The sequence below is a fragment of the Pelobates fuscus genome, chromosome 4 (assembly GCF_036172605.1).
Source record: "Pelobates fuscus isolate aPelFus1 chromosome 4, aPelFus1.pri, whole genome shotgun sequence".
Classification (NCBI taxonomy): domain Eukaryota; kingdom Metazoa; phylum Chordata; class Amphibia; order Anura; family Pelobatidae; genus Pelobates; species Pelobates fuscus.
The window spans coordinates 385,148,074-385,170,557 of NC_086320.1; the positions used below are offsets into that span (position 1 = coordinate 385,148,074).

Genomic DNA, 22,484 nt, shown 5'->3' on the forward strand with positions numbered 1-22,484 from the left:
CCTATGTGTTAGTCCAAAGAATGAACATGGCTGCAATAAGGCGGATACAGTATGGGCAACGTTATACATATTACATAGATAAGGCATATATTTACCTTTTCTATAAATGATTTTTTTTTTCTGTCCATCCATATATATCCAAATATTTGTTTTTGTCACCATGTAAGGGCCACTCCAACGTTCTGCAGTGCATTATGGGTGAGGTGCATCCTAGTTTAATCCCAGATTATAAACGTGCCGATTTCTATGGAACACGCCCTGGCTGTCAAACAGCCATGGAAGTTTGCCATCTCCTTCCATTAGGTTCCCCAAACATGCCTGGGCTCCTCTCACCCAGACCTCAGACCAGTGAGACCACACGTTCATGCACGTTGGCAGCAATTCAGAGGCTTCTCAATGACAATCCTCTGATTGACTATTTCCCCATGAAGCGACTTCAAGTCTCTTCCAGGAAAAAACAAAAAATGGAGGGCTTGCAGTTCAATAGATCTGAATCCTTTGCAAGTTCCTTAAAGATATACATGCAAGCATTGAAGGAATATCTACTAAACAGCTATTTTATTGTCTTGCACATTTGGGCAGTGAAGTGTTCCTTTAAGCAATTTGCGATCTACGCATACTGAAACAAATACATTTAAACACGACTTCCTGGGACACCTTCAAGATATTTTTTTTGCAAACAGCTGGGTAGTGAAGGGGTTAAAAAAAAAAATCACACAGTTTAGAAATACATATTATACCACTTCGTCCCTTTACATAACAGGTTACAAAATACAACTTAAACCACAAAAAAAATGTTATTTTATAAACAAGTACTTAATGTTTCCACACAAATGACATTTATTGATCGATTACGACTGACTCTTCATCATTAGATAAACAAGTGAGCACAACACTGATGTATATAAAAATCAATCCTTTATTGCATGAAAAGTTTAAAAGGTCCAGTAACAGGGTGAGTTAGGTGTGTTGGTCACGGTACACCGAAATCAGACCGTCAGACCCTGCGGATTATCCCCCCCCAGTCCATCTGCGCTCGGCAGAATTCGGAGTCCTCTCACACTATAAGGACTGCTCACTATTTAACCAGAAAGTTGTCAATTCATTCAGTCTTTGGATCACAGATCTCCATTCATTCGCAATCTGAACCATGGCGTACAAAACTAGAAATGCATTTACTAATTATCTTCTTTTATAAAGACGGAAAACATTGTCAATTCATTAAATTCATTCTCGATAACGTTTTAAAACACCTTCCTCCACTGGCGGGATTTTATTTTCCAAACATGAAAAAGGAATGCGTTGTATGTCTAGAGTGATAACAGCGATTTCATTAAAAGCAGACGTTATATTCTAATATTAAGGATCGATTCTCCTGCAATGCACAGCGGAGCTACTGGTTTGAGATCTACATTTTGTAAGAACTTAAAACAAGTCACAGGGTGAAAAACAGATACAGCGATGTAACAAAAGCTGATCCTACGTAAATAGCACTCAAGAGTAAATTCTTATATGTGTGCACATGCAAACAGAGATCATATACATATATGACGTGTGTGAAAAGCTATGAAAACAGGATTATCTTAGCTGGGACTCCTCCAGGAAGCCTGGATTTTGGCAGATTGAGTGCCGATAGTGCTTTATCCTTAAACACTTTCCATTCTAGTTTTAAACCAAACTGCTACGAACCAACGTACTGATCTAACCCCCACCTCCCCCCAACTACCTGTGCTTTTTGTAAGATCCACAGCTTTTTATAGCAATCCGTTACACCCATAACTTTACACACACTTTTTATATATAATTTCTCTCCTTTTGCCATTTGACAGAAGCTTCTTTGCCATTTAATTACGAACCCTTTATAATTTTTTAGTCACAATAAATAAACGTCATTTATTGCGAGGTGAATTCCATAAACATCGCTACAGCCTGGGTGTGGGGTGAAAGCACGGACACCAAGTGATATCCACCGGGAAGGAAGATCTGAGCAGTCACATTGTGTCTCTACATTTAGCTAGAATGATTACATAGCTTCACAAAGTAAAAAAATATTCAGTAAAGGAATAATGGTGGAAGGATCTAGCAGGACACTACGGATGCTAGTTTCTTATTTTTACATTAAAAAAAAAAAAAAAAAACACAAATAGATGATTCCTACAATAATTGAGGGGCAATCCTCCAGAGCTATTTCCCTGTCAGAGTTTTAGAATTTCCACACATAATCCAAGAATGAACGTAGGACTCGGGGTACGAATGAACACCTGGGGTGTCTAATGAAACACGCTGACCTTTTCACTTCCAGTGTGGACTACCACTCACTGCAGACCACGCTGGCAGAGAGGCCTCTTGGCTTCCATAACATTTCTTGCTGGAACCATAGGCCAAAGTGAGTCAAATTCAGCTCTCATTGTCAGGTAGGGATGTAGGTTTTAAGAGACGAGGTCGACCTCTTGTACGTTTTAATGTCCCAGGTGTGGAAGAGTCAAGTGGTGCTAACACAAGAGTTTTTTGGGCTGGAGTTTCTGAATGGGGCTCCGAGCTGGGATCCAGGCTTTCCGAAGGGGTTACAGGTCTGGATGGTGGGGGTGGGCTCACCACCAGAGGCGAGCCATTAGAAGCTTGGTTTTGCCGAGCAGCAACTCTCTCCTCCCTGATATATCGAAGCTCATCACGAATATCCGTGAGAACACTCAGTAGCTGTTGTTGGAGCTCCCGGTCTTGGGCTCGCTGCTCCCTTTGCTGAGCCCTTTCCTCCTCCCACATGCCAAGCTCTCGGTGATACATACTATCCCACTGTTCCTCAAGCTCTAGGAGCCGATGCATGTTAGTCCTCCATGGGCCCTTGTGTTCGTCTGTTGGGCTGGCACACTCCCCATTTCTAGCCAGTTCCCCCGCAGAGTTGGGCTCTTCCTCCTGTGAGGAGGAGGAATGAGCAGAGTCTTCCTGAGCAGTCTCACTTGGTTGGGGAGATGCAGACTGCCTCTCCCACTCATCCTGGTTCTCATTCCAGCTAGCCTCAGCCGCCTCTTGTGAATTTCCATCTGATTTCTGGCTCTCTACCTCATCCTCTACTTTTAACTGGATTGTGTCTCCAGACCCCACAGATGCTGCCTTGTTATCTCCATTACTGTTTACAGTCCATTCAGCTTGTCCAGTGGAGGGGCCAAGAGAATCCTCATTAGAAGACATCACAGAGCCTTGCGACTCACAGCGTCCTGTTTCCATGTCAGATTTGAGCGGGATCAGCTCCTGCTTTACTGTAAGTATTTCGGGTGGAGCAATGATAAACTTTTTTGCTGCTGGTGGAGCCAGACTATGTTTTGTCATGTGGTTTTGTGTAGTTGCTAACAAGGCACTAACTGCTGTCCATGTATCAGTAAAAGGTTTGATCATGACTTTTGGTGTTACTTCCATTTCCTGGTCCTCATTTTCGCCTTCATCAGATGCAGGAGCAAAGGTCAACTGAGCAGGGGGAGAATTAATCAAAGAAGGCATAAGGGAGATCTCTGCAGGGGGCCGAGGACTTGCTGTGGGAAGAACAGAAAGATTATCAACTATAGAGTCATACTTTGGGAGACAAACTGAATACTTGAAAACAACGGTAGGAGATCCAGTCAGACTAAAGTTAATCACTGATAATGGAAACTAAGGGCAGATCTTAAAGCGGCACGGTCATGCCGAACTTACCTTTCTTTAATTGATTCCTCTTCTCTCCCTCTCTCAGGACCTGTTCTTTATTTCTTCCTATCTGCTTTAGTTTTCTTTAAAACAAAAGACAAAGTAGGGACTACTTTGTCTTATGGAAGTTTCCTACGCTTGACCAGTTTTGACCCACTTCTCGCGGTCAAAGGAATTTCCTCACAATTCTCACCTGATCTTGCGATGCTTCCTTTCACTATTCCCCAGCGTCCTGTCATGTAGAAAGGACGCAGGCGAAACTACCGAATTCCGTCCTAAGAGAATGAACAGTTTTTATTCATTCGTGTTAGAATGGGATTCGGTAGTTTCTGTTCGTATCGGAATTTAATTAGAATTAATGAAACTCCGATCCTATTCGTGCCGCGGCTGCATCTTGCAGCCGCTTGGTAAATAGCTCCCTAATTCCCACGGTATTAGGGAGCTATCTACCAAAAGGCTGAAAGACCTAAATTGGTCTGTCAGCCAAATGTACTAATACCAAGTAAAAATTACTTAGTATTAGTAATTTATCTACCCCTACTCGCTATGCTGCGAGTAGGGGCATGTCTACTAAACAGTAAGCAGCAAAAGACCCCCTCACGCCTCTAATAAAGTGCACCTTAGTGGGGCACATATAACAATTAACAGTGTGTCCCCCCCCCCCCATCCCCCACTTGTGCACCTTAGTGTCTCCCCCCCGACCCCACCCATGAGTGGCAGGTGGGGGCCCTAGTATGAGGTCCCCCACCACCGTGTAACTTTTGTAAATCCATGGAAACAGTTCCACAGACCTCTTACTTCAAGCAGTTTCCTCTATCCTACAATTCCCTATTACAGTCCGCCAGACTTACCTGTGGAGCCGAGTCTGTCACCGCCAAGGTCGGGCATACCATTAGGACCTCTGCAGGAGAAAAAGATTGACTGTCTGGGGACACCTGCGAACAGACAACAGGAAACCAATCAGTAATTCTGTTGCACTGCATAGTTTTATAATAAACATATTGAATTCCCCAAATATTCTGTCTAAAGGGCAAAACGTGGAGAAATGCTTTAAATACCGGTCATGCTACACAAAGTGTCACCCCAAAAAGCATTTCTTCCGTACAAGACGCCCTGATGCCAATGAGCTGACAGTGAAATCATCACATCAGTGTTATTATAGAGGATTGGAACACCCCCCAAACAGGGTCAATCCCCTGAGAAAGGGGCAGCACTAAGGCAGGACAGGGGGTGAGTGACCCACTGACCCTCTAATAATGGCAGGTCTGGAGCACTTGGTAGAAGGTAACATCTCTCTGAGATAAGAGATATATCTCAGAGAGCAGTTACCAAGCATAACAGTCTAATGGCAATCAAATAGCTTTGCTTTAGGCTTTCAATATATCTATTGATACACTATATATCTATTATTCACAGTCCTAGCCTTTGAAAGTGGGTTGGTGGATCCACCATGTCTTCCCAGACATATCACTTGTAAGGGTTAATGAATGTGATTTCCCCGCCATCACGTAACAAAACATGGTGGATCCACTGGCCTTACTTTCATGTGGATAATTCTGTAGGGAAACAAAGTGGGTATTGCCCTACACCTTGGGTATATCCAATAACGATAGTTTGAAACCTGCATTCTGCACAGCATTCTGGGATTGAATTCCAAGCACTGTGGTGTGCTTATGGCTTTCATTGACCAGCTTACCTGGCTATTATAAATCCATAACGACTATGTACAACGCTGGTGGCTATCCAATGCCCTCCAATTTCCCTAAATTCAGCCTGAAATAGTCAAGCTGTGAGGAGAATTTCTACAAATCAGCCAGTTTCGCTTAATGTTGCTATTTTCAACTTGCTCCAGTCCGGTGTTAGTTTAGAATAGTCTGAAATCTCACCTAGGGTTCGCCAAGGGCAGGTCACTGCCGCTATGAGAGCCAGAAGCCGGTAGTCAGCTCACCACACAGTCTCTACATGCAGGAGATTCCAGCTCTTCATAAATAAAGGGATCGATGCCCTGAGGACCCCAGGTAAGATGTAAGACTATTTACATTGAGGAAGCACCGGGGCCTATCTGGCACCATAACAAATCCTTTAGATTGCATGCCTGTGTAGGGCCCTCTTCACCTACTGCAGAATATTTTGGCGATATGTAAATAATTGTAATAACCACTAAAGTAGTTATGGTGCTTGAAGGGTTCTTTAAACCAGTAGAATTATTTAAAAAAAAGAAATAACAAATGAACCTCCTCTTCACCACTTTCACCCTTGGTGTTTCACACAAGACATTTTTCTATAGCTACAGTAAATGCACACCTGTGTTTTAGAATAAAAGTTCTGACACTTCCCTTATAAGACAAGGCAGACTCATGTTACGGACTCTGTAAAGACGGACTCTCACCTGGTTCCATGTACATTCCTTCCTGCTCACCATCAAGTGTACAATGGTGTCCTATAGTGGAGGCCACAAGGTCCTCTAGAGGGGTAAGCTTAGTGTCTATAATGGGGGTCACACCAGGGGCAGGAGGCTTTCCTGACGTTTTTTTATGAGTGATCTTTCTCTTTACTTCCAACCGTAGATCTCTCCACTTGTGTTTCAGGTCATCAATGGTGCGAGGGGTGTATCCCAATTCATTAACATTTTTCTGGATCTGGTTCCATAATTGGCTCCTTCGTAGGTTCCTGCGGGTGGATTCTGTTCTCAGGGCCTCTGTTCCATACAATGCACTGAAGTGTTTAACAACATCTCTCACAAGAGTCTCTGTCTCTTCATTGGAGAAGTTGGCTTTTCTCTTCCTCCCAGTGAAAGGGCTTGGCAGGATAGGTGCCACCCCCAGAGGGTCCTTGACCTGTGAAGTGGCCGTCTGCGATATGGCAGGAGATAGCTGGGAGTCTGAGCTTGTAGAACGTGTCTCATTTTCAGTAGGCTCTTCCTTCAGCTCTAACTTGGGCTCCATTTTAGGTGAGGTGGAGAGGTTGGTGTTTAGGGAGCCTGATGGAGAGGACGATGTGTCCGAGTCCTGCATGTTGGAGTTTTCCTGACTAAGTCGATGAGCTGATCTGGTGGTGATCCTCCACTGGGAAATTTTTTCATCCGACATGAGGGCGGCTGGATTCAAACCCTCAGCATGGCAAACTGTATAGAGGGATAAAAACAAGTTAATCAGGGCATTACAGCAAAAAATGAACACAGTCTGATAAAACACAACAACAACATATATACTTAATACACTGAGGAAACACAACAGACAAAACACCACACACAGAAGGTTTCGAGACCTCTACTTCCCAAGCTTAAAAGGGGATCCCCCGGGAGAGGGGAGCCTCATGGATCCCCCCAAACAGGGGAGCCTCACGGATCCCCCCAAATGAGCTGCTGATAAGAGGGACACATGAACGAACATTCAAGCAGTGTGAATCGGGGAAATCCTCCTGGCCGTCGGTTTGATTGCTACAGGTATATTACTAAATTAATTCATAAAAGTGCTGATTTCTCTTGAAGAGAGATATGCAGTTAACCCCTAAATCACTTCCCCCCCTTTATAAGTTTGAATTATCTCACGAATGCAGTGATTTTGGTGCAGACACATGTCAATTTTACTTTTTGTGAGATGTGGCCATGTGTACGTCAGACATCCACACAGCAAAAAATCTGTCACATTCTCTTACACAACAAATGTAGGACGTACATGATCTCCAAACATGTACCCAGCTCCGCAGACTGCCTGTACGTCGCAGTGGAATACGATACACACCGACCATAACCACAAACCCAGGTTACTGTTCCAGGCACAAGTCCCGTGCAGAAACCTTATAGCTTATTTCATCTCAAACCTAACTCCAAAAATAAACTGGGAGAATTCTCCCAGTCTGCTACGTATTTACATAGAATTTTCAACAATTGGCAGATTAGTGACGAAAAGTGGCGCTGACCCTGGAGGTACAATAACACAGACACAGAGCAAGATCACTAACTCTGCATCTTAAACGTCTGTTCAGATTACACCTCTAGTGGATAATGTGTATCGAACTGCGTTTCCCAGAATTCCAGAGTAATGTAAGCCTTGCTGTCTATCTGCATTAAACGGGCAGGATTTTAAGATACAACTAGAATTAGTTCCCAGAAAAAAACATTTATCAATGTGTTCTATACTCCGATAGCAACATCTTAAAGAAGCAGTCACTCCAAAAATACTATTAAACAAAACCAAATAATCCCTTTCAATAAAGTGTAATTCATACTTTCCAATAATAACTCAGAGAAAACATGCAAAATAATTATTTTAAAAAATCACTTATGATAGGGGGCGGGGCCTGACCGCGGAGTTGAGCGGACGCAAGAAGCAACAGCTCCCGGGCCAACAAACAATAACCGCAGAATTTGCCAAAATAGACACCCAAATCGGGCTCCGGGATGCAGAAAACGAGCAGAGGACAACAAGCCCTACAGGAGGACACCTCGAACGGCGATGCCCTGCTCGGCGCCAACATGCGGCCTACCCACATGAGAGGCGCGGGAGAGACGGCCGCTCTCCCGCCGCTTTCACACTCAGCAGACTTCCTACCGGGCCCACGTTCCCCCCCCTATGGACCGGCGGGGGTTATCCCGGTCTGCACTCCACGGGGCCACAGGACTCCACAAGCCTCCGCGACTATACGCAACCCGCACCCAGCACCCAAGATGGAGACTGCCGACAGAGCTCCAGGGCCTACACTCACCAAACCTCGACCAGAGCGACAGGCAAACGAGACCCGCCAAGATGACCGCATAACAACAGCCTTCAACCACTTTTGGGCACGGTTGTGGGCCACAATGACACGGGCCCGAACAGCCACAAAGGACCCTCGCCTTCCCTCCACCTTACCTCCACCTACACCGACCCTGAAGGGCACCACCAGGCCGCCTTCCAGGGAGAAGCAACGGAGGAGTGCGGGGACCGCGCCTGTACTTCAGGGCAGCGGACCGCGCACCCGTCAATGCCTGCCGGGGTCCCGACAAACCGAGGGAACCCCCACACACGACCCACCACCACACAAAATTGTAAGATACACTCGGAGGGCCCGAGCTCAGCTCGCGGCCTGCAGAGTCAAGAGGGTCACCCAGCGTATCAGCCGCCGACAATGTTCCACAGCGGCAACCAGGGCCCAGAAGGGCTTTACTCCCACATCACGAAGAAAAGCAGAGACACTAGGGATCGACCGATATTGATTTTTTAGAGCCGATACCGATATTCTGTGAACTTTCAGGCCGATAGCCGATATAATTTGCCGATATTCTGTACATTTACCATTTTGGAAAATAAAAAACTATTTCTAAAGGTAAATGCACAAAATATACATGCCACGTGCAGTGGATGCAGTGTGTTTAGACAGGGGAGCTGTGTATGTGTGTGTAGTGGATGCAGTGTTTGTGCAGTGTGTGTGTAGTGGATGCAGTGTGTGTTTGTGTAGTGTGAGTGGTGTGGATGCAGTGTGTGTTTGTGTAGTGGATGCAGTGTGCATTTGTCTAGTGTGTATATAATGAAAGCAGAGTGTTTGTGTAGTGTGTGGGTAGTGTGCGTAAAGTGAATGCAGTGTGTGTAAAGTGAATGCTGTATATACTAAATGCAAAGTGTGTGTGTTTGTGTAGTGTGTGTATATAAGGAATGCAGAGTGAGTGTATTTGTGTAGTGTGTGTATAGTGAATGTAGTGTGTTTATATAATGCAGAGTGTGTGTGTTTGTATAGTGTGTGTATATAATGCAGAGTGTGTGTAGTGTGCATTATATAAACACACTACACAAACACACACTGAATTATATAAACACACTACACAAACACACTGTGTATATAATGCAGTGTTCATATAATGCAGTGTGTCTGTGTAGTGTTTATTTAATGCAGTGTGTTTGTATAGTGTGTGTGTATTTGTATAGTGTGTGTGTGTGTATAATGCAGTGTGTGTTTGTATAGTGTGTGTGTATATAATGTAGTGTGTGTTTGTATAGTGTGTGTATATAATGTAGTGTGTGTTTGTATAGTGTGTGTATATAATGTAGTGTGTGTTTGTATAGTGTGTGTGTATAATGCAGTGTGTGTTTGTATAGTGTGTGTGTATAATGCAGTGTGTGTTTGTATAGTGTGTGTGTATAATGCAGTGTGTGTGTGTATAATGCAGTGTGTGTGTGTGTATAATGCAGTGTGTGTGTGTGTATAATGCAGTGTGTGTGTGTGTATAATGCAGTGTGTGTGTGTATAATGCAGTGTGTGTGTGTATAATGCAGTGTGTGTGTGTATAATGCAGTGTGTGTGTGTATAATGCAGTGTGTGTGTGTATAATGCAGTGTGTGTGTGTATAATGCAGTGTGTGTTTGTATAATGTGTGTGTATATAATGTAGTGTGTGTATATAATGTAGTGTGTGTGTGTATATAATGCAGTGTGTATATATAATGCAGTGTGTGTATATAATGCAGTGTGTGTATATAATGCAGTGTGTGTTTGTATAGTGTGTGTGTATATAATGCAGTGTGTGTTTGTATAGTGTGTGTGTATATAATGCAGTGTGTGTTTGTATAGTGTGTGTGTGTATATAATGCAGTGTGTGTTTGTATAGTGTGTGTGTATAATGCAGTGTGTGTTTGTATAGTGTGTGTGTGTGTATATAATACAGTGTGTTTGTGTAGTGTGCATTATATACACACACTATACAAACACACTGAATTATATACACACACACACACACACACTGCATTATATACACACACTATACAAACACACTGAATTATATACACACACACACTATACAAACACACACTGCATTATATACACAGTGTGTTTGTGTAGTGTATGTGTGAGGGGGCATTTTTTATTAATTTTTTTTTATATTAAATTATTATTTTTTTATATATTTAATTATTATTATTTATTTTTTGTTGTCCCCCCTCCCTGCTTGTTGCCTTGCCAGGGAGGGGGGGTATGTTAATCCCTGGTGGTCCAGTGGCATTGGCTTAGCTGGGGGAGGGGGCAGCAAGCGTTTACTCACCTCCCAGCAGCTCCTCCAGCTCCCCAGTGTAAATCTCGCGAGACCCGCGGCCGTCAGAGCTGGCCGCGGGTCTTGTGAGATTTACACTGGGGAGCTGGAGGAGCTGCTGGGAGGTGAGTAAACGCTTGCTGCCCGCCCCTCCCAGGACCGCCGGGCTTGTAATGAGCCTGGCGGTCCTGGGAGGTATTATCGGCAATATCGGTATCCCTATTGGCCGATACCGATATTTCCGAAAATAGCGAATATTGGCCGATTATATCGGTAAAACCGATAATCGGTCGATCCCTAAGAGACACCAATCAACAGATCAAAATGGGGAACAGAGAGGTGGCCCCCGAGCGCTCAGCCTCCTCCAACGGCTAAGGCTCCAAGACGGCGACACCATCATAAGCACCCCCCTGCCGCGAAACGTATGACAGATCCAGCAGCTTCACCGACACTTAAGCGGAGGGGGGGACAGACAGGCTCACCAGTTCATCGACCACCTGCACGAAGAACAAATACCCGACATCGTTGTAAAGTATACGCCACTGCAGTGAGACTCTCCCGTCACCTCACAATCGATCAAGGGCCGCTAAGACATCACAGGAGGCGCCCTAACAAGCACACAGCGAACTTTGTCGCAGGCACCAACTGGGTCCAGACCATGAAGGTCCAACACTCCTGGCTTAGGGGACCCTACAGAAACGGCATAGGGTGAAGAATAGCCTGCAGAGGGACCTGTTCACTCATCATGAGAGCTGGTTCTGGCAATACACTACCTACTACAGGCTACACTGACGGCTTCAATTCATAAACAATTTACAAAGCTAAGATTGATCAAAATGCATAGGCGCTATCCCATGTCTAGATATATCCACAGTGTTGCTAACCTAACCTAGTTTACCTCATATAATATATTGTAAAACTTATGATGTTTCTTCTCCTTAAGTGCATGCTACAACTTAGCCTCCACAATCATCCTAATAATACCAGACAGGTCTTTAGAACTAAGCCCTGCAGCCTGCCGCTTGGCTAATAGCGTCATCTTATGGCCCCTTACAGCCACTACCCACCATACGCTTCGTTATAGCATCTATTGCAACCCCATTCCTCTGTGCCATCGTAAGTAATCCTAACCTGGGCGACCGTATACGGAGGCAGGGATACAGTGGCACCATTTCTCGTTGTACTGCATAACACGCTCATTGTTGATCTAGCTACAAGATGCACTCAGTTTAAATGTGATACCTACAATCTATGACTTGTATTTCATAACCATGCAATCTTACCTCGAAGCTAAAATGTTTAGGCAGCATGTATAGTCTGTTAGTCCCTTTCATTAAGCTATGCCTGTCTATGTTTACTCTTGTTTTCCTTAACAAAAAAAAAAGTGCAGCGCATCCTGAATCTGTTACCATAAGGTTACCAATTATCTACTGAATGTAATATCATTTGTCATCACTGACCTATGTATTTAACACTGCACATTCAAAAATAAAGAATCTAAAAAAAAAAAAAATCACTTATGATAAAGTGCCAAAATTTATAAAAATATAGTAATGCATGCGGCATCCTTTCTTCAGCAAAGTATAAATCCCCCCAAAACATAGCAAACATTAAGAATTGAAAGATTATACTTCGTATCCAGCTTTCCTTAATTCAATTTTCTGGATATAAAATAAATGAAACAATATAGTGCAGACCATCCATACACAACGAAAAGCAAATGTAATACAATCTTGGAGTGCATTTATCACGGTGACAGGGCCACCCCAACAGACACACAAATCACCAAACGGATGAGCGGATTTAGTTTGTTATTGGTAAATACAGACACTGCCTGGGGGTACCAGCTTTAACCATAGCCACTGCCTGGGGGTACCAGCTTTAACCATAGCCACTGCCTGGGGGTACCAGCTTTAACCATAGCCACTGCCTGGGGGTACCAGCTTTAACCATAGCCACTGCCTGGGGGTACCAGCTTTAACCATTGCCACTGCCTGGGGGTACCAGCTTTAACCATTGCCACTGCCTGGGGGTACCAGCTTTAACCATTGCCACTGCCTGGGGGGTACCAGCTTTAACCATAGCCACTGCCTGGGGGGTACCAGCTTTAACCATAGCCACTGCCTGGGGTAACAGCTTTAACCATTGCCACTGCCTGGGGGTACCAGCTTTAACCATAGCCACTGCCTGGGGGGTACCAGCTTTAACCATTGCCACTGCCTGGGGGTACCAGCTTTAACCATTGCCACTGCCTGGGGGTACCAGCTTTAACCATTGCCACTGCCTGGGGGTACCAGCTTTAACCATTGCCACTGCCTGGGGGTACCAGCTTTAACCATTGCCACTGCCTGGGGGTACCAGCTTTAACCATTGCCACTGCCTGGGGGTACCAGCTTTAACCATTGCCACTGCCTGGGGGGTACCAGGTTTAACCATTGCCACTGCCTGGGGGGTACCAGGTTTAACCACTGCCACTGCCTGGGGGGTACCAGGTTTAACCACTGCCACTGCCTGGGGGGTACCAGGTTTAACCACTGCCACTGCCTGGGGGGTACCAGGTTTAACCACTGCCACTGCCTGGGGGGTACCAGGTTTAACCACTGCCACTGCCTGGGGGGTACCAGGTTTAACCACTGCCACTGCCTGGGGGGTACCAGGTTTAGCCACTGCCTGGGCTGACTGTGCCATGTGGAGGAGGTGGAGGGAGTGATAAGAAGGCTGAATGGCAGCAAGGGACAGTCTCCTCTTACAGCCAATTTGGCGGGCTTACAACACAGAGACAGCCTCAGGGGGGAGCATGATCACAGCCGGGAGACAATAACAGCAATCCCCATGGAAACCAGTGGAATGTTGAGCGAACTGTGACTCTTTGCTTGTTATACAGAGTGCCCCCCCTCCCCCTTATTCACTGAACTATAGCAAACTGAGCCCCAGTGAGAGGATTTATAGGAAGCCAGGCTGTGACTATATAACAAAGAATAAACCCCGCAGAGGCGGACAGGTAATAACATTACACATAAAACTGCAACTCCCATTAGGCTGAGGAACCAAAAGGCCAGCTTTGGGATCACAGGAATTGTAGTTCTGCCCCTATTTCCCAGCACTAAAACACCATTTCAATACAGAAACATCAGATGACAGGCAGTGACAACACGCAACAACCTTCCTGCACGTGTTTATGGTTACAGGTCTGGGCGCTGTTTTGACATTTTGTGACACTAATCAAACACTCTGTGTCCCCCCCCCCAACAATATGCCTAATAGGGTTCATGCCCCCCTCAATATGCCTAATAGGGTTCAGGCCCCCCTCAATATGCCTAATAGGGTTCATGCCCCCCCTACAATATGCCTAATAGGGTTCAGGCCCCCCAACAATATGCCTAATCGGGTTCATGCCCCCCCTACAATATGCCTAATAGGGTTCATGCCCCCCCCTACAATATGCCTAATAGGGTTCATGCCCCCCCCTACAATATGCCTAATAGGGTTCATGCCCCCCCCTACAATATGCCTAATAGGGTTCATGCCCCCCCTACAATATGCCTAATAGGGTTCATGCCCCCCCTACAATATGCCTAATAGGGTCCATGCCCTCCCTACAATATGCCTAATAGGGTTCATGCCCCCCCTACAATATGCCTAATAGGGTTCATGCCCCCCCTACAATATGCCTAATAGGGTTCATGCCCCCCCTACAATATGCCTAATAGGGTTCAGGCCCCCCTACAATATGCCAAATAGGGTTCAGGCCCCCCTACAATATGCCAAATAGGGTTCAGGCCCCCCTACAATATGCCAAATAGGGTTCAGGCCCCCCTACAATATGCCAAATAGGGTTCAGGCCCCCCTACAATATGCCAAATAGGGTTCAGGCCCCCCTACAATATGCCAAATAGGGTTCAGGCCCCCCTACAATATGCCAAATAGGGTTCAGGCCCCCCTACAATATGCCAAATAGGGTTCAGGCCCCCCTACAATATGCCAAATAGGGTTCAGGCCCCCCTACAATATGCCAAATAGGGTTCAGGCCCCCCTACAATATGCCAAATAGGGTTCAGGCCCCCCTACAATATGCCAAATAGGGTTCAGGCCCCCCTACAATATGCCAAATAGGGTTCAGGCCCCCCTACAATATGCCAAATAGGGTTCAGGCCCCCCTACAATATGCCAAATAGGGTTCAGGCCCCCCTACAATATGCCAAATAGGGTTCAGGCCCCCCTACAATATGCCAAATAGGGTTCAGGCCCCCCTACAATATGCCAAATAGGGTTCAGGCCCCCCTACAATATGCCAAATAGGGTTCAGGCCCCCCTACAATATGCCAAATAGGGTTCAGGCCCCCCTACAATATGCCAAATAGGGTTCAGGCCCCCCTACAATATGCCAAATAGGGTTCAGGCCCCCCTACAATATGCCAAATAGGGTTCAGGTCCCCCCTTCAATATGCCTAATAGGGTTCAGGTCCCCCCTTCAATATGCCTAATAGGGTTCAGGTCCCCCCTTCAATATGCCTAATAGGGTTCAGGCCCCCCCATATAATATGCCTAATAGGGTTCATGCCCCCCCTACAATATGCCTAATAGGGTTCATGCCCCCCCTACAATATGCCAAATAGGGTTCATGCCCCCCCTACAATATGCCTAATAGGGTTCATGCCCCCCCTACAATATGCCTAATAGGGTTCATGCCCCCCCTACAATATGCCTAATAGGGTTCAGGCCCCCCTACAATATGCCAAATAGGGTTCAGGCCCCCCTACAATATGCCAAATAGGGTTCAGGCCCCCCTACAATATGCCAAATAGGGTTCAGGCCCCCCTACAATATGCCAAATAGGGTTCAGGCCCCCCTACAATATGCCAAATAGGGTTCAGGCCCCCCTACAATATGCCAAATAGGGTTCAGGCCCCCCTACAATATGCCAAATAGGGTTCAGGCCCCCCTACAATATGCCAAATAGGGTTCAGGCCCCCCTACAATATGCCAAATAGGGTTCAGGCCCCCCTACAATATGCCAAATAGGGTTCAGGCCCCCCTACAATATGCCAAATAGGGTTCAGGCCCCCCTACAATATGCCAAATAGGGTTCAGGCCCCCCTACAATATGCCAAATAGGGTTCAGGCCCCCCTACAATATGGCAAATAGGGTTCAAGCTCCCCTTCCCATACACAGAGAATAAAGCAGGGCTGGCCCCATTTCTGGGATGAATATAGATTGACCAGCAATAAAACAGACATCACCCGCTAAAAACATTACAAATAAAAAGCAACAGACGTATTGTCCTTTAACCAACACAGACCTACTATACAGGAGATATTCCTCATATAATCAGAAAACATTGACCCTTTCTGTGCTGGGTGGCTATAAAGGAATTCTGCTTAATACAGGTATTCACCCAACCCCTCAATGTGACCCGCAGCAGGGTACACTCAGGATACTCCCCCCCCCCCCCCCCTCAATGTGACCCGCAGCAGGGTACACTCAGGATACTCCCCCTCACTGTGACCTCCAGCAGTGTACACTCAGGATACCCCCCCCCCTCACTGTGACCCCCAGCAGGGTACACTCAGGATACCCCCCGCCCCCCTCACTGTGACCCCCAGCAGGGTACACTCAGGATACTCCCTCACTGTGACCCCCAGCAGGGTACACTCAGGATACTCCCTCACTGTGACCCCCAGCAGGGTACACTCAGGATACTCCCTCACTGTGACCCCCAGCAGGGTACACTCAGGATACTCCCCCTCACTGTGACCTCCAGCAGTGTACACTCAGGATACCCCCCCCCCTCACTGTGACCCCCAGCAGGGTACACTCAGGATACCCCCCGCCCCCCTCACTGTGACCCCCAGCAGGGTACACTCAGGATACTCCCTCACTGTGACCCCCAGCAGGGTACACTCAGGATACTCCCTCACTGTGACCCCCAGCAGGGTACACTCAAGATACACTCCCTCACTGTGACCCCCAGCAGGGTACACTCAGGATACACTCCCTCACTGTGACCCCCAGCAGGGTACACTCAGGATACACTCCCTCACTGTGACCCCCAGCAGGGTACACTCAGGATACACTCCCTCACTGTGACCCCCAGCAGGGTACACTCAGGATACACTCCCTCACTGTGACCCCCAGCAGGGTACACTAAGGATACACCCCCTCACTGTGACCCCCAGCAGGGTACACTCAGGATACACCCCCTCACTGTGACCCCCAGCAGGGTACACTCAGGATACACCCCCTCACTGTGACCCCCAACAGGGTACACTCAGGATACACCCCCTCACTGTGACCCCCAACAGGGTACACTCAGGATACTCCCTCACTGTGACCCCCAGCAGGGTACACTCAGGATACTCCCTCACTGTGACCCCCAGCAGGGTACACTCAGGATACTCCCCCTCACTGTGACCTCCAGCAGTGTACACTCAGGATACTCCCTCACTGTGACCCCCAGCAGGGTACACTCAGGATACTCCCCCTCACTGTGACCTCCAGCAGTGTACACTCAGGATACCCCCCCCCCCGTCACTGTGACCCCCAGCAGGGTACACTCAGGATACTCCCTCACTGTGACCCCCAGCAGGGTACACTCAGGATACTCCCTCACTGTGACCCCCAGCAGGGTACACTCAGGATACTCCCTCACTGTGACCCCCAGCAGGGTACACTCAGGATACCCCGCCTCACTGTGACCCCCAGCAGGGTACACTCAGGATACCCCGCCTCACTGTGACCCCCAGCAGGGTACACTCAAGATACTCCCTCACTGTGACCACCAGCAGGGTACACTCAAGATACACCACCCTCACTGTGAACCCCAGCAGTGTACGCTCAGGATACCCCCTCACTGTGCCCCTTAGCAGGGTACAATCAGGATAGCCCCCCTCACTGAGACCCCAAGCAGGGTACACTCAGGATAGCCCCCCCCCCCCACTGCAGATCTAAAAATGAATACATTGTTTATAACAAACAGCAATACTTGTATACAGTATCCTAATCAATGCCAGTCTGATCCCTCTCCCACAGATCAATGAATCGGATAGTGATCCGTGATATATAAAGAGGGGGGGTGTCGGTGATAAATATACAAGGGGGGGTGTCGGTGATTAATATACAAGGGGGGGGTGTCGGTGATTAATATACAAGGGGGGGTGTCGGTGATTAATATACAAGGGGGGGTGTCGGTGATTAATATACAAGGGGGGGTGTCGGTGATTAATATACAAGGGGGGGTGTCGGTGATTAATATACAAGGGGGGGTGTCGGTGATTAATATACAAGGGGGGGTGTCGGTGATTAATATACAAGGGGGGGTGTCGGTGATTAATATACAAGGGGGGGTGTGGGTGATTAATATACAAGGGGGGGTGTGGGTGATTAATATACAAGGGGGGGTGTGGGTGATTAATATACAAGGGGGGGTGTGGGTGATTAATATACAAGGGGGGGTGTCGGTGATTAATATACAAGGGGGGTGTCGGTGATTAATATACAAGGGGGGGTGTGGGTGATTAATATACAAGGGGGGTGTGGGTGATTAATATACAAGGGGGGTGTGGGTGATTAATATACAAGGGGGGGGGGTGGGTGATTAATATACAAGGGGGGGGTGTCGGTGATTAATATACAAGGGGGGGGTGTCGGTGATTAATATACAAGGGGGGTGTCGGTGATTAATATACAAGGGGGGGTGTGGGTGATTAATATACAAGGGGGGTGTGGGTGATTAATATACAAGGGGGGGTGTGGGTGATTAATATACAAGGGGGGGTGTGGGTGATTAATATACAAGGGGGGGTGTGGGTGATTAATATACAAGGGGGGTGTGGGTGATTAATATACAAGGGGGGGTGTGGGTGATTAATATACAAGGGGGGTGTGGGTGATTAATATACAAGGGGGGGTGTGGGTGATTAATATACAAGGGGGGGTGTGGGTGATTAATATACAAGGGGGGGTGTGGGTGATTAATATACAAGGGGGGGTGTGGGTGATTAATATACAAGGGGGGGTGTGGGTGATTAATATACAAGGGGGGGTGTGGGTGATTAATATACAAGGGGGGGTGTGGGTGATTAATATACAAGGGGGGGTGTGGGTGATTAATATACAAGGGGGGGTGTGGGTGATTAATATACAAGGGGGGGTGTGGGTGATTAATATACAAGGGGGGGTGTGGGTGATTAATATACAAGGGGGGGTGTGGGTGATTAATATACAAGGGGGGGTGTGGGTGATTAATATACAAGGGGGGGTGTGGGTGATTAATATACAAGGGGGGGTGTGGGTGATTAATATACAAGGGGGGGTGTGGGTGATTAATATACAAGGGGGGGTGTGGGTGATTAATATACAAGGGGGGGTGTGGGTGATTAATATACAAGGGGGGGTGTGGGTGATTAATATACAAGGGGGGGTGTCGGTGATTAATATACAAGGGGGGGTGTCGGTGATTAATATACAAGGGGGGGTGTCGGTGATTAATATACAAGGGGGGGTGTCGGTGATTAATATACAAGGGGGGGTGTCGGTGATTAATATACAAGGGGGGGTGTCGGTGATTAATATACAAGGGGGGTGTCGGTGATTAATATACAAGGGGGGGTGTCGGTGATTAATATACAAGGGGGGTGTCGGTGATTAATATACAAGGGGGGGTGTCGGTGATTAATATACAAGGGGGGGTGTCGGTGATTAATATACAAGGGGGGGTGTCGGTGATTAATATACAAGGGGGGGTGTCGGTGATTAATATACAAGGGGGGGTGTCGGTGATTAATATATAAGGGGGGGTGTCAGTGATTAATATATAAGGGGGGGTGTCAGTGATTAATATATAAGGGGGGGTGTCAGTGATTAATATATAAGGGGGGGTGTCAGTGATTAATATATAAGTGGGGGTGTCAGTGATTAATATATAAGGGGGGGTGTCAGTGATTAATATATAAGGGGGGGTGTCAGTGATTAATATATAAGGGGGGGTGTCAGTGATTAATATATAAGGGGGGGTGTCAGTGATTAGTATATAAGGGGGGGTGTCAGTGATTAGTATATAAGGGGGGATGTTAGTGATTAATATATAAGGGGGGCAGTGATTAATATATGAAGGGGGTGTCGGTGATTAGTATCTAAGGGGGGGTGTCAGTGATTAATATATAATGGGGGGTGTCTGGGATTAATATATAAGGGGGGCAGTGATTAATATATAAGGGGGGCAGTGATTAATATATAAGGGGGGGCAGTGATTAATATATAAGGGGGGGTGTCGGTGATTAATATATAGGGGGGGTGTCGGTGATTAATATATAAGGGGGGGTGTCGGTGATTAATATATAAGGGGGGGTGTCGGTGATTAATATATAAGGGGGGGTGTCGGTGATTAATATATAAGGGGGGGCAGTGATTAATATATGAAGGGGTGTCGGTGATTAGTATCTAAGGGGGGGTGTCGGTGATTAATATATAAGGGGGGGCAGTGATTAATATATAAGGGGGGGCAGTGATTAATATATAAGGGGGGGCAGTGATTAATATATAAGGGGGGTGTCAGTGATTAATATATAAGGGGGGTGTCAGTGATTAATATATAAGGGGGGTGTCAGTGATTAATATATAAGGGGGGTGTCAGTGATTAATATATAAGGGGGGTGTCAGTGATTAATATATAAGGGGGGCAGTGATTAATATATAAGGGGGGGAAGTGATTAATATATAAGGGGGGGGCAGTGATTAATATATAAGGGGGGTGTCAGTGATTAATATATAAGGGGGGGCAGTGATTAATATATAAGGGGGGGCAGTGATTAATATATAAGGGGGGGGCAGTGATTAATATATAAGGGGGGGCAGTGATTAATATATAAGGGGGGTGTCAGTGATTAATATATAAGGGGGGCAGTGATTAATATATAAGGGGGGTGTCAGTGATTAATATATAAGGGGGGGCAGTGATTAATATATAAAGGGGGGGCAGTGATTAATATATGAAGGGGGCAGTGATTAATATATGAAGGGGGGGCAGTGATTAATATATGAAGGGGGGGCAGTGATTAATATATAAGGGGGGCAGTGATTAATATATGAAGGGGGGGCAGTGATTAATATATGAAGGGGGGTGTCAGTGATTAATATATAAGGGGGGCAGTGATTAATATATGAAGGGGGTGTCAGTGATTAATATATAAGGGGGGGCAGTGCTTAATATACAAGGGGGGCAGTGATTAATATATAAGGGGGGGCAGTGATTAATATATGAAGGGGGGTGTCGGTGATTAATATATAAGGGGGGGCAGTGATTAATATATAAGGGGGGGCAGTGATTAATATATAAGGGGGGGCAGTGATTAATATATATGGGGGGGTGTCAGTGATTAATATATAAAGGGGGGGTGTCAGTGATTAATATATAAAGGGGGGGCAGTGATTAATATATAAGGGGGGGCAGTGATTAATATATAAGGGGGGGTGTCAGTGATTAATATATAAAGGGGGGGCAGTGATTAATATATAAGGGGGCAGTGATTAATATATAAGGGGGGGCAGTGATTAATATATAAGGGGGGGCAGTGATTAATATATGAAGGGGGGTGTCGGTGATTAATATATAAGGGGGGGCAGTGATTAAAATATATAAGGGGGGGCAGTGATTAATATATAAGGGGGGGCAGTGATTAATATATAAGGGGGGGCAGTGATTAATATATAAGGGGGGGCAGTGATTAATATATAAGGGGGGGTGTCAGTGATTAATATATAAAGGGGGGGCAGTGATTAATATATAAGGGGGGGCAGTGATTAATATATAAGGGGGGGCAGTGATTAATATATAAGGGGGGGCAGTGATTAATATATAAGGGGGGGTGTCAGGGATTAATATATAAAGGGGGGGCAGTGATTAATATATAAGGGGGGGCAGTGATTAATATATAAGGGGGGGCAGTGATTAATATATAAGGGGGGCAGTGATTAATATATAAGGGGGGTGTCGGTGATTAGTATCTAAGGGGGCGCAGTATTTATAGGGGGCGCAGTATATATTGGGGGGGGGGCAGTATTTATAGGGGGGGGGTCTCACTCGGTCAGTCTCGGGTCTCTCCGTTTCTCTCGCTGTTCCTGTGGCCGCCCGGCCGGAGCTCCCGGCGCTGAGATTCGATCACTGGCTCCCAGGGGCCCAGAGCCGCGAGCACGGGGCCGACATGCAGCTAATGGCTCCCAATCCGACGGAACTGGCTGCATCACTTCCTCCCCCTCCCCCACCGCGGCCGCGGGAGAGCGCTCCCCCTGCCGGCCCTCCGGGGAATCACAGCCAGGAATACTGAGAGCTCCCCCTGCCGGCCCTCCGGGGAATCACAGCCAGGAATACTGAGAGCTCCCCCTGCCGGCCCTCCGGGGAATCACAGCCTGGAATACTGAGAGCTCCCCCTGCCGGCCCTCCGGGGAATCACAGCCTGGAATACCGAGAGCTCCCCCTGCCGGCCCTCCAGGGAATCACAGCGAGGAATACTGAGAGCTCCCCCTGCCGGCCCTCCAGGGAATCACAGCCAGGAATACTGAGAGCTCCCCCTGCCGGCCCTCCAGGGAATCACAGCCAGGAATACTGAGAGCTCCCCCTGCCGGCCCTCCGGGGAATCACAGCCTGGAATACCGAGAGCTCCCCCTGCCGGCCCTCCGGGGAATCACAGCCTGGAATACCGAGAGCTCCCCCTGCCGGCCCTCCAGGGAATCACAGCCAGGAATACTGAGAGCTCCCCCTGCCGGCCCTCCCGGGAATCACAGCCAGGAATACTGAGAGCTCCCCCTGCCG

At 47.0% G+C, this 22,484-nt stretch overlaps 1 protein-coding gene across 1 annotated transcript; it reads right to left on the minus strand.

The window, feature by feature from the left end:
• Positions 1-901: 901 nt before the first annotated feature.
• On the minus strand, positions 902-21,927 carry LOC134609252 (uncharacterized). Its single transcript, XM_063452891.1, has 4 exons — positions 21,756-21,927; positions 6,068-6,802; positions 4,530-4,613; positions 902-3,527 (listed from the first exon to the last, which is right to left on the minus strand). Exons 2-4 carry the CDS (start codon positions 6,765-6,767, stop codon positions 2,398-2,400), a joined length of 1,914 nt encoding a protein of 637 aa, XP_063308961.1. The 5' UTR covers positions 6,768-6,802; positions 21,756-21,927; the 3' UTR covers positions 902-2,397.
• Positions 21,928-22,484: the final 557 nt, after the last annotated feature.